This window comes from Selaginella moellendorffii, unplaced genomic scaffold (assembly GCF_000143415.4).
Source record: "Selaginella moellendorffii unplaced genomic scaffold, v1.0 SELMOscaffold_18, whole genome shotgun sequence".
Classification (NCBI taxonomy): Eukaryota; Viridiplantae; Streptophyta; class Lycopodiopsida; order Selaginellales; family Selaginellaceae; genus Selaginella; species Selaginella moellendorffii.
The window spans coordinates 1327486-1342290 of record NW_003314279.1 but is presented as its reverse complement, the minus strand read 5'-3'; the positions used below and the strand labels follow the sequence as shown (position 1 = coordinate 1342290).

Genomic DNA, 14805 nt, shown 5'->3' with positions numbered 1-14805 from the left:
ATTCACAATTATCTCCATTTTTTTTTGCGTTCTCCCACTAACAAAACCAGAACTTTGCCCCTGTACAAACGAAGAAAATAGAAAACTAGGCTACAACTCAAGATCACATCTATCAAGTTCACGAATTGACACTGCAGAAGCTGGGCGAAATCGGCGATCCGGCGTTTGGATTGCTCACAGGCTGGACGACGAGCTTGATCACCCGCGAGCCGCTAAAACGCATCACGTCCAAGCACTCCTCCAAGTCGGCGTCGCCATTGAGCACCACCCATTCCGCATCGTCGTCCATGTACTTGAGCGTGAAACCTTCCTTGTCCAGCTTGAATCGCCATGCCACCTCGCCCTTGAGCGTGTCGAATCCAAACTCCATCCCCATCTTGAATCGAATCGTGTCTTCTCGCAGTGTTGCCTTGACCGTGATCGCCCGCTCCTCGAAACAGTTGGTTCCCTCCTTGGAGCATAGAACTCGGTTCGACAGCGCTGGCCAGTCGATGTAGCTCGCCTGGTTTTGGTGATAGAAACTTTGATGTTCTTGAGTTCCTGGTGGTGGTGGTGGTGGCGGTGGTAGTGGTGGTGAAGAGGATTGCTTTTTCGCTATCAAGCGCTCGGGAGATAGTTTCTGTTGATCCAGGACCGAGAGAGCTGCGTGGCTTCCGTGAACCCGGGGCTCGATCTTGATCGCCGGTAGCAAGTTCACTCTCGGTTCGGTGGTGTGAATCTCCGGAGTTTCGTTTGGAGAAGTAGCAGTGCCACCGCCGTCTGGGAAAACGTTGAGACCTTCTTTTCCTGCTGGAGTCTCGGCTTTTAAGCTAGCTTCGGATGAACTCTTGCTCGTTGATGGACCTGTAAGAGCAAAGTTTAGAGAAAAAATGCAAGGACAAATTTGACTTTGCAAGACCTGAATTGCTCGTCTTGGATGTGATCGCAGCTGTAGCAGCAGCAGCCGACGCGATCTCTCCGGTCAGTATGTCAAGCTTCACTTTCCTGTCCGCGCCCTCCACCGAGTTTATAACTCCTTGCAGCTTCATGAGCGATCGATTCACCTTGTTTATCTTTCGAGACGGCCACCGCGAGATCCCATACTGTCGACATATCCGTTTCAATGTCGTCGGACACACTGGAGACGAAAAGAAAAACGGTTTTCGAAGTTAGAGAACTCTTCTCTTTGCTAGGAAATCTAACGAAAAACTATCCAAGTTTTACCAACCTCCAATGTTCCTCGCAGCATCTCTCAAGCTCCCAGCGAAGTGCTGCTGGAGAACATCCAAAGGCACCGTTTTCTCGTTGGTGGCACGCTTCTTCTCTCCCGCTTTTTTCTTGGCAGCGCCGGAGCCATCGCCTTGAATCGAGCAAGCACTCCAGTACGAGCTCTGATCATCTCCACATAACTTCTTCCTCTTGGCCGTAGCTTTCGTCGTGGTCGTAGTGGCGGTGGTGGTGACACTCAATCCACTGTTGTCGAACACAACACCCGACATCTCCTCGTCACCACTGTGAAGCTCCAGGAATCGAGGAGAGCTAACCACACTCCGCTGCTCCAAAACTTCTCTGCTAGAAACCATCCTCAAGCTCTGGCAAGCCTGCTGCATGGTGACCGAGAGAGCGTCCAGGAGTTTGCACTGCTCGACCTCTTCCGTGCATTCGAGCGGGAGAACAAACTCCAGGACGTAGTCGTCGCTGCCAGTGAGCCGGCTCCTCAGCCGGATCGCCACCGCGGCCCCGAGCTTGAAGTAGCGAGCGTAATTCACTAGTGGATACTCGGCGATGGAGTAGCTCTTGACGTCTCTCGTGAAGCTCGGCTGGTTCGTGGTGGAGGCTTTCCCAGCGACGCCTTGCCCGGCTTCCAGCTTCTGCTGCGAGCAGGCCCGGTGGAATCCCTCGAGCGACGAGTCCCTTACGTGAAACGGTGCGTGGCTCGCGACCAAGCACGGAAGGTTTTTATTCCCGGAGCTCTTGCCGGAGGACTGGAAGCATGGAATCCATGTCTGTGCTAGTGGAAGTTGATGGTACTCACACACTGCTAGAAGAACTCCGGAGATCTCCTCGAACACAGCCTCTCGTCCAGCTTTTGGCACCTAAAGTTTGTGAGAATGTGTTTAGAGCTAAACGAACCTTAAAGTTGTGTCACGTACCTCGGGTACTCCGCATCTGGGCCAACTCGAGAGATTTATGTCCTGAAAAGAAGAAAGTTTGATCAAGCTAAGAACAAAATGGAAGCTTGGAAGCTAATGAGAAAATGAAGAGACGATATGAGTAAAACGATCACGAGAAAAGGACTGATCAAGCAAAAAACTTTTTTGATCGATGAAAGAACCGGAAAAATCTAATCACAAGAAAGAACAAAACTTGCCTCGAGCGCTTTGCAAATCATTCCCATCTCGGACTCATACCCGACCTTCTCCACATTGGCGACAAGCTCAATCACTGCCAGGCACTCTCTAGCATTGGGCTCGATCACCGGCACAGCCAGAGTTCCCCGCACGTTACACCGCGCGGCGTCTTGGACTCGCAAGAAATCTTTACAGTCATAAAACTGGACATTGGGACTCCACTCCGGCAGCATACGGCTGAACACCCGGCCCGGCAGCCCGGGCAGCACGTCACCACCAACTTCACCAATGCTACCGCCAGCCACCGGGAAGGCGTACCGCGCGGACAGCGTGCGGTACCGCACGAGGTCCCATTTGGTGGGCTGCACGGCGTATGGCTGGTCTTGCGTGGTAAGCATGACCCTGCTGTTTCGCATCGTGGGCACCCATACCTGAGCCAGGAATTCTGTTCTCTCACACGAGATTCTCCGCAAGACGTCGCCCAACAGCTCGGATTTGTGGGGCTTGCGGCCGCGCGCTTTCGATTTCTCGTCCTCCCCCTCCTCCGCCGCCACGCCCTCCCGTTGATCCTGCGATGACGCGGCGGTATCCTCTGGCGGTGGCTCCGCAAGGAGGAGATCTTCCAAGAGAGAGGAGAAGCTGCCCGACTGAAATGGAGGCGATGTGAGGAAATTGGTCGCCCAATCCGCGGCAGGTGGAATTGAATTGGGGAATCCAGGATCATCCATGAAGCAATCTCCTCCTCCTCCTCCACCTCCTCCTTCTCCTGGCAAGAGCTCGCACACCATCTGGAAAAATCCATCGTCTCTCTCAGACATTCCTGGGCAAGGTGGGCATTTCTTTGCGGTGGTGGTCGATTTCACCGGGAAATCGTGCGGCAATTGGACTCCACCACCACCACCACCACGACCGAATCTGTGAGAAAAAACGAACAGAAAGAAAAGGAGTGCCTATTAGCTACAATCTAATCGAATCCGCTAACCAAAATCCTCTGGAACTTTGCCCTCTCTCCTCTCTCTCTCTCTCTCTCATCACAAAATGGTGGGCGCGAAATCCACCGTTGGCATCCGCCGCTAGCGACCCATCCAACGGCGGGGGCCACGGCCACGCACACCACGCGTGAATATTCACCACAGCGTGACGGAGCTTTTCCGAAGACGAGGGAGGCTGTCCACGTTGACCCCCACCGGTGAATATCCCTCGCATATTCTCCCTCTCTTTTCCCCCTTGCGAAACGCCTGGGCGAATCGAAAACCGAACTCTGGCCGTTGGATCGGCCCTCCAACGCGATTGTCTAAGGTTGTCATGACACAATCATGCATGGAGATCCAGCAACGCGACAAAAACGGGAATCTTGGAAAAATAAAGACGCCCCGGTATCGCCGCTTCCAATACTTGAGGAGAACACGTCTCGCTACCGCTAGCTTTAGCAGCGCGCGCGCATTCGTAATGCATTGACCCACCAGAGCCGGAGTGTCGTACACCGAAGTACCCGAGCATCTTGCCCAGTGGCCCCATATTCCGAGCATCTTGGCGGGAATACCCAGCATATCCCTCGCACATTCCTTTTCTAACGGTCATAACGGCCCCGGTTTCTTGCCCTAGTGACACAACCCGAGATGGCTCGCCGCGCCGTGAGGCTCGCGTCCATCGCCCTAATGGTGTTTGGGACCTACAACCTCTGCTCGCTGTGGAGCTGGCAATTCCACGCCCCGGACCTGGGCGATCGATCGCCGACGCGCGTTCTCTCTTCCGAATTCGTGAGTCGATAAGCTCTTGCTCGATCTGATCGCGGGAATCCAGCCACTGTGTAGAGCCATCGCGAGCTGCGAGGACTGGAGCAAGCTCTGGGCGCCGCGGCGTTCCGGAACAGGACGGTGATCATCACGACGCTCAACCGGGCGTGGGTGTCGGCGGGCATCCTGGATCTCTTTTTAGGGAGCTTCCGGGCGGGGCAGGGGACGGAGCCCTTGCTGGATCACCTCCTCATCGTGGCGGTGGACAAGATCTCGCACGACCTGTGCCTGGCCATCCACAGCCACTGCTACGCGCTGCGCACCACCGGCCTCGACTTCGCCTCCGCCAAGGGATTCATGACCCACGACTTCATCCAGCTCATGTGGCGCCGGATCTACCTCTTGGGCGTCGTCCTCGAGCTCGGCTATAGCTTCGTCTTCTCGGTAAGAACCCTAAAATTCAACTTTTAAAATTACCCCCCAACCCTAATTCTTCTCGAGAGATCTTTGCAGGACGCCGATGTGATGTGGTTCCGTGATCCATTCCAGCACTTCCATCCAGATGCCGATTTGGAGATGGCCTGTGACTACTACCCCGTCCATCACGGCGACTCAGCATATCCAAATTGTGGCTTCATGCACGCCCATGCGAACAATCGCACGCTCCAGCTCTACAAGTACTGGTATCATGCCCGCCTCGCCTTCCCGGGCCAGCCGGATCAAGACGTCCTCACCGCCGCCATGTTCAAGGACGAGTACTGGGACATGGGCGTCAAGACGAGGTTCTTGCGCACCGAGCTTTTTGGGAGCTTCTGCCAGGCCAAGCACCGCGTGGGCGAGATTTGCACAATGCACGCGAATTGCTGCATTGGGATGCATCGCAAGGTCAAGGATTTGCAGCTGCTGAGCAGTGATTGGGCCGGCTATGTCAATCGCTCCCGGAGCTCGCACAATCGCTTCCGGAACTCGTCCTTTGCGAAGGAAGCAGGGGATTTTCGATGGAGCGCGCCCAGGGAGTGCCTGGCGTCGATGTACAAGGGAAAATCTGTGTACATACCAGTGAGGAAGAAGAAGCCCAAGTGGTGGAGGAAGCGCTCGCTAGAATTGCAGCAGTGGATCACTAGCTGGTGACTCTGTTTTTAGGGTTCTTTTTAGGATTTTATCTTCTTTATAAACGTTTTTGGCGGGAATGGTTTAGGTTAGGGCTTTAGATGGTGATTCTCGACGGCAAACTGATCTCTGGGATCGGCGACGCGCCGGCGCTGGGCGAGCTGGCGCTTGCTCGCCGGAAGATTGATGAGGTGTGTTGTGATGACATTGGCGGAGGAAAATCTTGCTAAAACAGTGCTTCGATAGATTTCGGATGAGCTGCATTCCTGCGGCAATCTCACACGCATTGACCTCTCTGGGAATCTTCTCACGAGTGTTGAGGTATGTGAATAGGGGTTTTTCTCCTTTCATTTCTGAGGAACTGGTCGCTCCATTGTTAGGCTCTTGCTCCTTTGAAAAAGTTGAAATGGCTTTCACTCTCTGGGAACAAGCTCACGTCTTTGAAGGGTCTAGAGGGCCTGAAAAATCTTTCAGTGAGTAAAGCTCTTTCTTTTCTTTCGTATTTCTTCCTCGCTTCTCTTTCATTGTGTTTGTTTCGTTCCAGGTTCTCAACTGTAGCAAAAACGAGCTTACATCAACGGAAATGCTTGCAAAGCTTAGAGAGCTTCGCGCTCTGATTCTGAACGGTCTGTTCTTTATCGAGTCTTTTTGATTGAGTAAGACGGTTCATACAGATAATCAGATCACTTCTATCGGAGCCTTTGACGAACTTGTGAACCTCGACACTCTAGGTAGATTGGATTTCAGTTTTATCTGTCAACTCTAACCGTGCTTGCTACGAAGTTCTCTCCCAAAACCCCATCTCCAGCCTTGGGACATCTTTGACAAGGCTTACATCACTTAAGAAGGTAAGCGTTTTGTTCTTTTCCGGCAGTCTTCTTGTAAACTAGAATGTTTGCTGTAGCTATCCCTCTCTCATTGCGAGATCAAGGATTTGGGAAGCTCGATAAGTAACTGTCTGCTCTTGGAAGAGCTTCGGCTTGCACATAATCACTTAAAGGTAGCTCTTTTCCGGATGATCGTATTATTATGATTTTTCTATCCTGCAGAAACTCCCGAAGGAACTGGGGCTAAATTCTCGTTTGCGGATTATTGATGTGGGACACAACAGTATTAAAACATTCAAATGTGTCAAGGTACGTAAATCCAAGTTCTGCTCGTGCACTCAACTGAATTTTTAGCGAAGGTCTTGAAACAATTGCAATCCCTGGCGAACCTGAGCCTGCGAGGAAATCCTCTCTGCGATGAGGCTAATTATCCTGACGATGTAAGCTTTTGGTCTTTCATCTTTGCTTACACGGATGTTTGTTTGATTGTACTCAGGTAAAGAGTCTAGTTCCTGACCTGCAAGTATTCGATGGCCGGCCCACAGACAACAAACAGAGGACGAAACACAGGAACAAGCCAAAGCAAACCACCGAGCAGCGCGCAATACGACAGCAGAAAGAGACAGTTGCCGCAAGTGTCAAAGATGACAGCCGCGATGAATTGACAGAGGCGAAGCCGTTCATCGAGCTTGTTGCATCGAGCGCCGACGCTGTTAGCGCTGCTGCTAAAGACAACACGGAGAAACCCCGTGAGAAAAAACGGAAGGATGCGCCCAAGCAAGATTCTAAGGTGGTTTCCATCATCGAGGGCGGCGGCAGAGAAACACGCAAGAAGCCCAAGAAGCCCAAAGCCGAGCTCACTGCGCCGTCATCTTTGGCAAATGCCTTGGAGGCGCCTGACATTGGTGGCGGTGGTGTGTCGTCCTGGGATTCATAGCAGCACAGTGGTAAGTTCTTTTTTTATGAAAACTCTGTATTTTCTTGATCCACTTTGTCTCTCTTTCATCTCAAGCAGCATCAACGAAGAAAAATGTGACTTTCCAGCAACAAAAACTTGTGAGTTCTTCCTCAACAAGCGCTGACTCTAGTTGACTCTTCCAGAAGAATGGAGGCCGCCGTGTTTTGCGAGTCGAGTTCTAGAATCCTGGAGGCTGCTCGTTTCGCTCGCCCGCCATCGCCATGCATTCTACACGCAGCCAGCAGCGACACCCACGACACCTTATCCGGCAGATATGGCATCGTCTCCACGAGCTCCTCCGCCTCATCCAGCTTCTTGCCTCGCCCCAGCGCGTCCACGAGGCAGTGGAAGTGTGTCAAGCTCGGCCTCACGCCAAAGTCATCCTCCATCCGCAAGAAGTGCTTCCTCGCCTCGTCAACCTCGCCGCCAAATCCACACCCAGTGAGCAGCGCCGTCACCGTCGCCTCCGTTGCCTCCACGCCCTCGAGCAGCATCCTCGCCAGCATCCGGAGAGCGCGGTGGAGCTGTGAGCTTCGAGCGTAGGCCTGGATCATGGACGTCCAGGAGAAAGTGTCGGACGAGGGGGCTTGCTGCTCGAAGACGCTCAAGGCGACTTCGAGATGGCCGCGGTGGGACAAGGCGGCGATCATCGAGTTCCCGAGCAGCAAGTTCCTGCGTGGTATCAGGCTAAAGGCCTCCACGGCTCTGGCGGCTCGATCCGCTAGGAAGAACGCCTGGATCATGAGGCTCCAGGAGACGATGTTCCTGCTGGGCGATCGCTGGAAGAGCTCCCAGCACTCGTCCGGCTTGCGTGCCTGGGCGTAGATCTGGATCACGGCGTTCCAGCTGAAAGAGTTCCAGCGAGGGAGCCGGAGGAAGACAAGCTTGGCCTCAAGCGAGCAGTGGCCGGCGTCGGCGTAAGCTTGAAGGAGAACGGACCACGAGATCACGTCCTTGTGGGGCATTCGATCGAAAAGCTGCCGAGTTCGACTCGAATCCTTGCGAGCTCCAAGCATGATGTTCCACGACACGAGGTTGTAGTGTGGGAACTTTGCGAAGAACAGACCCTCCGCCGCGTCCAGCTGCTGGCTCTCGACGAAAGCTCGCAGGATGTTGTTCCATGAGATGATGTTTCGCTGCTTCATGGCGTCGAACAGGCTCTTGGAGTCGTGGAATCGATGCTGAGCGAGAGATGAGAGGAGGACGTTGTACGTGACAAGGTTTCGATCGGGCATTCGATCAAACACGAGCCTTGCTTTGTCGACGAGACCTTCGTTTCCATAGGCCGCAACGACGGAGTTGCAAGCCGCGACGCTCCAGCCGGGCATGAGGTAGAAAATCTTCTCGGCGGTCTGCAAATCCCCGTTCTCGGCATTTGCCGAGAGGAGAGCTCCCCAAGCAACAACATCTTTGTCAGCGACTTCGTTAAACATTTGAGTGGCTTTTACTATCTGGCCAAACTGCGAGTAAAGGACAATTACAGTTGTAAACGAGACTATGCTCCACCTAGGCTGTATATAAAAAATAAACTCTGCATAAGTAAGTTGCCCGTCTTGGGCATATGCTTCTAGCATAGCGTTCCAAGTTACCTCTGTCTTTCTGAGCATTTGATCAAACATTTCTTTTGATTGATCAAGATAACCATATTGCGCGTAAGCTACCATCAAGGACGTAGAAGCGATTACGCTGTGGTGTGGCATCCTTGAAAAGTATGAGCGAGCTTCCCCTAGATACCCTGCCTGGGCATAAGCCTCCACAGCAGTCGTCCAGGAAACAGCGTTTCTCGCGCGCATTTTATCGAAGAATTGCTGGAACTCGATCATCTGTCCGCCGAGGAGATAGGCCCGGAGCATAAAATTCCAGGAGTAGGAGTTTGGATCGCTGATCTCGCTGAAGACCGCCAGCGCCTCCCTGGGGCTCCCGCATTTGCCGTAGAGATCGACGAGGAGATTGGCGAGGAAGCGGCAGTGGGCGTGTTTGCTGTGCGTGATCGCGGCGTGGGCTCGCCGGAGGGAGGGGAGATCGTGGGAGAGGTGGAGCAATCGAATCAGTGAATGTAGATCTAGATCCGCGGGGGACTGCTGCGAGCAAGGCGAAGAATCGATCTCTTGCCGGAGTAATTGGCGAAGAATCCTGCTCATGAACGCGATCGCGCGAGCGATGCACAGTCCAAAAGGTGGGACTCTTTGACTGGTTGAGTTGACTTCTTAGTCAAGGAGTGGACGACTTTTTCAGTCTACGAGTGGACTCATTGACTGGGTTTTATGACCGATGAGAGTGTCAGGCGCGAGCTTTTCGCTCTTGGCCGCCTCTTGAGCGGCAGTGGCGCCGCCAAGGATCTAGCGCAGGCCCGCCGCCTCCATTCTTTCATCCGCCATAGCCCCCAATTCCGGCGCAGCCGCTACCTCGCCAATCTTTTGCTCGACACCTATGGCAAATGCGGGGACTTGTGTCTCGCACGCGAGGTTTTCCTTTCGATCGACAAGCCCAACTCCTACTCCTGGAACATCCTCATCAGCGCCTACGGCCGCAATGGCCGACTCCGCGACGCGGGCGACGCATTCGCAGCGATGCGCGGCAGCAGGGATTGCAACTCGTGGGCGACGATGGTGGGCGCCTGCGCGCACGCCGGGCAACCCGACGAGGCGCGGCGAGTGTTCGCGCTCATGCCCGAGTGGGATGTGGTATCCGGGAACACCATGATCGGGGTCTATGGTAGCTGCGGCAGCGTAGAGGACGCCAAACGGACGTTTGATTCCATGCGCGCCACCAATGCCTTGTCGGGCAATGCGCTGCTCAAGGCGTATGCCCGGAATGGGCATCCCGAGGACGCGAGGACAGTCTTCGAAACCATGGTGGAGAGAGATCTTGGATCTTGGAACGCGGGTATTTCTGCGTCTGGGGACGCCAGTGAGATCGCTTCAGCTGTAGAGACCTTTGATCGGATGCCCGAATGGAGCGTCACGTCCTGGAACGCGATCCTTACAGCATTTGCCCGAACACGGCATCTGGAGAGCGTCAAGCGGAACTTCGATCGCATGCCTCAGCGAGATGTTGTTTCGTGGACGGTGCTCACACAAGCGCTAGCGCAAGAGGAGGATTTTCTCAAAGCGGTGGTTGCATTGGACAAGATGCCGCAGAGGGATTTAATCGCGTTTACCATCCTCCTTACAGCATATGCCCAGACAGGGCATATTGACAAAGCGAGGGCGTTGTTTGATACGCTCGAGTTCAAAGACTCGGCGCTATTGACGACGATGATCCAGGCCCATGCTCACAATGGAAATCTTCGTGGAGCTAGAGAGCTTCTTGATAGAATCGAAGACCCCGGCATAGTGCCTGTGACAGTGATGATCCAGGCTTATGCCCAGCTTGGGCATTTGGAAGAAGCCTGGGAGCTATTTGCAAACCTCACTGCGCGGAACGTCATGAGCTACACGGTGATGATCGTCGGGTGTGGGCAGAATCGCAAGGCCGGGGAGGCGAGGAAGATCCTCGACAAAATGCCGCAGTGGAGCACCATCACCCTCAACGCGATGCTCACGGCCTATGCGCAAAATGGCCGCCTTCGCGAAGCTAGCGAGATCTTCTCGAGAATCGCGAGTAAGAATGTGGTGTCATGGAGCACCATGATCCAGGCGCTGGCGGAGATTGGGCAGAGCGATCGCGCTCTGGAGCTGTATTGGGCGATGGAATTGGATGGCGTGAGGCCGAATTCCATCACCTTCGTTGGAATTCTCACAGCTTGCAGCCATGGCGGGCTTCTGGAAGAAGGGCGCCGCCAATTCCAGTCACTGCGCGTGGATCAGGGGCTGGAGCCATCGCCGGAGCACTACCGATGCGTGATTGATCTCTTGGGAAGAACAAAGCGGCTGGGCGAGGCCGAGGAGCTCATCCACGCCATGCCTTTTGACAATCCCGACGGGCTGGCTTGGACGGCGCTACTGGCAGCGTCCAAGACCCACGGAGATCTCTACCGGGCGGCTCGAGCAGCGCAGTTCCTCGCGGGATCCAATCCAGAGCAAGGATCTTCCTACTTGCTCCTCTCGAATACCTTGATCGCCAAGAATTTGGAGGAGCATAGCTATGTCAATTGTGCTGGCTAAGCTCCTCCAGAAGATCGATGGGCTCGAATCAATCGCCCACGCGATCGATCGAATCGATGTAGGTGTTGAAGAGAAGCACGTAAGACGAGGATTCCTCCGGGGAGAGCTCCACTGCGCAGCGCGCCGCCAGCGCCGCCAAATCGGTCTCCCCATAGACGCGGCACGCCGCCAGGAAGATCGTCCACGACACCATGTCCGCTCGGTGCGGCATGGTGGTGAGAAGCTCGTACGCTCGCGCGAGGTGGGTCGATCGGCACAGCCCATCGATCAGGCACTGGAAGTGATCCGCGAGAGGCGCGATCCCATGCTCGGCGATCATCATCGCGAAGTAGTGGAATCCCCGGTCGATCGCGCGCCCGGCGTGGCTGCAGGCCGTGAGGATCGCGTTGAAAGTGAGCGCATCGGGATTGGCATCGCCCTCGAGATTCATGGCCGCGTAGAGATCGAAGAGGCGCGAGGACTCCTCGCCGCTGCTGCGAGCGATGGCTTTCATCATCGCGTTCCATGCCACTGCGTCGCGCTCGGGCATCCTGTGGAAGAGGAGCTCCGATTCGTGGAGATTGCCCCCTCGGGCGAGAGCGCCCAGCATCGCGGTCCAGATCACGGCGTCCCAGCAGGGGATTCTCGCGAAGATCTCGCGCGCCGTCGCAGCGCGGCCGATTTCCGCGGCGCCCACCGCCAGGATCGTCCACGAGACGACGTTGCGCTGGGGCATCACCTCGAATGCGCGCGTCGCCTCGTCGAGGAGGCCATTCTCGGCATTGATCGCGACGATGGCAGTGGCGAGCACGGTGTCGCGCTGCGGCATCCGCGAGAACACCTCCATCGCCGCCTCAATGGCGCTGGTGGCGATGAATCCCTGGACGAGGATGTTCCAGGCGGCGAGATCTCGGGTGGGCATGGCGGAGAAGGCGAGCTTGGCGCCCTCGACATCGCCACTGTGGGCGATCGCTCCCACGATCGCACTCCACGCGGTGATGTTCTTGACCGGGATCAATTGGAAGAGCGTGAGTGCATCGTCGGGCCTTCCGCCTTGCGCCAGCGCGGTGATGAGCGCGTTCCAGGAGACGAGATCGCGCTCGGGCATGTGTGAGAAGAGATGGATCGCCTCGCGAAAATGCCCGTTTTGGGCATAGCTTGTGACGATCGTTGTCCAGGCCACAAGATCTCTCTCGGGCATTGCATCAAACACTTCCTTGGCGCCAAGAACATCGCCTTTGAGCGACAGTCCTTGGATCATCGCGTTCCAAGCAAGGGTGTTCCTCTCGGGCATCCTATAGAACACTTCTTTCGCCATTCCAAAATACCCGTTCTGGGCATACATCGCAACGAGCGCAGTCCAAGACGTGACTGTTCTATCCGGCATCGCAAGAAACAATCTCCAAGTCTCATCCAAATCCCCGCTTTGAGCGTAGAGATTCGTGATCTGCGACCACGACACGACGCTCCTCTCGGGCATTCGATTGAAAACTTCCCTCGCGCGCTCAAGATCGCCGTTCTGGGCAAATGCCGCCGCCAGAATGTTCCAGGAGAAGACGTTAGGTTTCTCGATCGTCTGGAACACGGCGAGGGCATCGTCCACGCTCCCGCATTTCCCATAGAGCTCGATGAGGTGATTGAGGAGGAGGGTTCTATCGCGCTGCTTCTTCACGCGCTGGATCTGGGCTTGGATCCAATGCGCCTGGCGGAGATCCTGGCAAGCGCCGCATTCCTTGATCAGGCGTGCCAAGCTGTTCATGCGCCCATGATATTTGAGGGTTTGGAGCTCGGGATTTTAGGGTTCTAGGCTAGTGGCATTCTTCTCTCCAATGGCGATCTCTGCGGCCGCGGGCTTGCACAGCACCTCCTCGCTCACATTCTCGAGCAGGCACGAGCAGCGGCATGCCAGAATTCTCGCGGCCGGATCCAGGATCTCGAGCAGCTCCATCGCTGGGCGGGGGGGAGTGCATGCATCGGTTTCTGCGGGCCTGACGCCGATTCTTCTCGGCGCACCGAGGGAGGATGATCTCGCGAGGAAATTTCGGCCCCGGACGCGGATCATCGAGGCGAGGAGCGCTGCATCGGGCGATGCGTCAGCGGCAGCTCCAGGCGATGGCGTGGAGGAGCAAGAATCCGGCAGCGCGATGATGCGCACACTCCAGCTGGGATCGCTCTTCGGATTGTGGTACCTCTTCAACATCTACTTCAACATCTATAACAAGCAGGCATTGTTTCTTCTCGTTTTCTTTTCTCCACCTTAGCTAGGATCTTCTCTTGTTTTCTCCATGCATGCTACTTTCTAACTAGAACTTGTGATTTCTCAGGTGCTCAAGGTCTTTCCATTTCCGATCACGATCACTGAGATCCAATTCGCCATTGGGTCCGCTGCCGTGCTCTTCATGTGGACTACGGGACTGTACAAGCGTCCAAGTCTCACCACTGCACAGGTATCGTCGTAGAAATTGTCGTTTGTGTCGATCGAGCATCTCAAACTTTTGTCCTTGTTTCTTCGTAGGTGGTCGCGATCTTGCCGCTGGCATTGGTGCACACCATGGGGAATCTCTTTACCAACATGAGCCTTGGAAAGGTTGCGGTGTCGTTTACTCACACAATCAAGGCTATGGAGCCGTTTTTCTCTGTTCTTCTATCGGCTATGTTCCTTGGCGAGGTATGATACGTTCGCAGAAAAGGTTCTATATCAGTTGCCTTTGCAGGCTCCAAGTGCTTGGATTATCGCTTCTCTCTTGCCAATTGTTGGAGGTGTGGCGTTGGCATCCTTGACTGAGGCGTCTTTCAACTGGTAACAAGGCCTTACCAACATCGCATTTGCCGTTTCTTATATTCTTTTTCTATGGACAGGGCTGGATTTCTAAGCGCCATGGCATCAAATGTTACTTTCCAGTCGCGAAATGTTTTGAGCAAAAAGTTGATGGTGAAAAAGGAGGTAGATCTTGTTCTCTGTTCTCATTCTATTTGGATTCACTTTCTTCCGCAGGGCTCTCTTGACAACATCAATCTGTTCTCCGTGATTACGATCCTGTCCTTTTTCCTTCTGGCACCCGTGACGCTGTTCTTCGAGGGAGTGAAATTCACACCCGAATACTTGACTTCAATGGTAGATTTGTTTCGTGCACTTCCTACGTTGCGTTTACTAATAGAAAGAAAATGGATCCTGCAGGGACTGGATGTGAAAGTTGTTATGTTGAGAGCATTAGTAGCAGGATTATGTTTTCATTCGTACCAACAGGTTTGCTCTGATGCAAGTTTAGCGTTGTTTCTGAAGGACGATTTGCAGGTGTCCTACATGATATTGCAAAGGGTATCGCCGGTTACGCACTCCGTTGGAAACTGTGTCAAGCGCGTGATTGTGATTGTAACTTCAGTCATCTTCTTTAGAACACCAGTGTCGACAATAAATGCTCTTGGTAAGATTCTCCCTGCCGTTTGCGTCGCTTCGTTATCCAAGTTAAAAACACACGGTGTACTTATTGCAGGCACTGCTCTGGCACTGGCTGGCGTCTTTGCCTACTCGAGAGCCAAGCGCATAAAACCCGCGAAAAAGAGTGCCTAAAACTGTGAGTAAAGCCGAGAAAAATCATTTTTTTTAATTTTTTAGATCTTTCTCGCTCTTTTGCTGGCCTGCACAATGGTACTAAAATCTCTGAAAGCTCGATTCTGTGGCATGGATGCGACAATCCAGGTGTCTCTCGCAGTTTTTCTGATTTCTGTCTGACAAGAACTTAACGCTGATCTCGCACA

At 54.2% G+C, this 14805-nt stretch overlaps 7 protein-coding genes across 8 annotated transcripts; 4 read left to right on the top strand and 3 right to left on the bottom strand.

Annotated features, from left to right (window-relative positions):
• Position 1: 1 nt before the first annotated feature.
• On the bottom strand, positions 2-3312 carry LOC9650188 (protein NLP5). The gene is made up of 5 exons (XM_024676985.1): positions 2351-3312; positions 2133-2174; positions 1208-2075; positions 899-1117; positions 2-843 (listed from the first exon to the last, which is right to left on the bottom strand). The coding sequence occupies exons 1-5, from the start codon at positions 3146-3148 to the stop codon at positions 119-121; spliced, it is 2652 nt and encodes an 883-aa protein (XP_024532753.1). The 5' UTR covers positions 3149-3312; the 3' UTR covers positions 2-118.
• Positions 3313-3949: 637 nt separating this feature from the next.
• LOC112346990 (uncharacterized protein At1g28695-like) lies at positions 3950-5197 on the top strand. The gene is made up of 3 exons (XM_024677047.1): positions 3950-4090; positions 4145-4510; positions 4580-5197. Exons 1-3 carry the CDS (start codon positions 3950-3952, stop codon positions 5195-5197), a joined length of 1125 nt encoding a protein of 374 aa, XP_024532815.1.
• An 80-nt stretch (positions 5198-5277) lies between these two features.
• LOC9640508 (leucine-rich repeat protein SHOC-2) lies at positions 5278-7075 on the top strand. Its single transcript, XM_002972091.2, has 11 exons — positions 5278-5367; positions 5423-5497; positions 5557-5649; positions 5721-5802; positions 5851-5907; positions 5960-6024; positions 6081-6176; positions 6226-6312; positions 6363-6443; positions 6500-6950; positions 7019-7075. The coding sequence occupies exons 1-10, from the start codon at positions 5278-5280 to the stop codon at positions 6938-6940; spliced, it is 1167 nt and encodes a 388-aa protein (XP_002972137.1). The 3' UTR covers positions 6941-6950; positions 7019-7075.
• LOC9640507 (pentatricopeptide repeat-containing protein At4g02750) lies at positions 7072-9102 on the bottom strand. The gene has a single exon (XM_002971873.2). The coding sequence runs from the start codon at positions 9100-9102 to the stop codon at positions 7072-7074; it is 2031 nt and encodes a 676-aa protein (XP_002971919.2).
• Positions 9103-9225: 123 nt separating this feature from the next.
• On the top strand, positions 9226-11067 carry LOC112346989 (pentatricopeptide repeat-containing protein At4g02750-like). Its single transcript, XM_024677046.1, has one exon. It carries the CDS (start codon positions 9226-9228, stop codon positions 11065-11067), a length of 1842 nt encoding a protein of 613 aa, XP_024532814.1.
• A 28-nt stretch (positions 11068-11095) lies between these two features.
• LOC9650187 (pentatricopeptide repeat-containing protein At1g09410, mitochondrial) lies at positions 11096-12805 on the bottom strand. Its single transcript, XM_002971872.2, has one exon. The coding sequence runs from the start codon at positions 12803-12805 to the stop codon at positions 11096-11098; it is 1710 nt and encodes a 569-aa protein (XP_002971918.2).
• LOC9650186 (phosphoenolpyruvate/phosphate translocator 2, chloroplastic) lies at positions 12788-14741 on the top strand. 2 transcript variants are annotated; one of them, XM_024676859.1, is made up of 9 exons: positions 12791-13271; positions 13371-13493; positions 13562-13714; positions 13761-13846; positions 13906-13990; positions 14042-14161; positions 14225-14293; positions 14342-14471; positions 14541-14741. In XM_024676859.1, the coding sequence occupies exons 1-9, from the start codon at positions 12876-12878 to the stop codon at positions 14615-14617; spliced, it is 1239 nt and encodes a 412-aa protein (XP_024532627.1). In that variant the 5' UTR covers positions 12791-12875; the 3' UTR covers positions 14618-14741. The 2 variants fall into 2 exon arrangements, with proteins under 2 accessions (XP_024532626.1, XP_024532627.1); XM_024676858.1 differs by having other exon boundaries at positions 12788-13271; positions 14042-14293.
• The last annotated feature ends 64 nt before the right edge of the window (positions 14742-14805 follow it).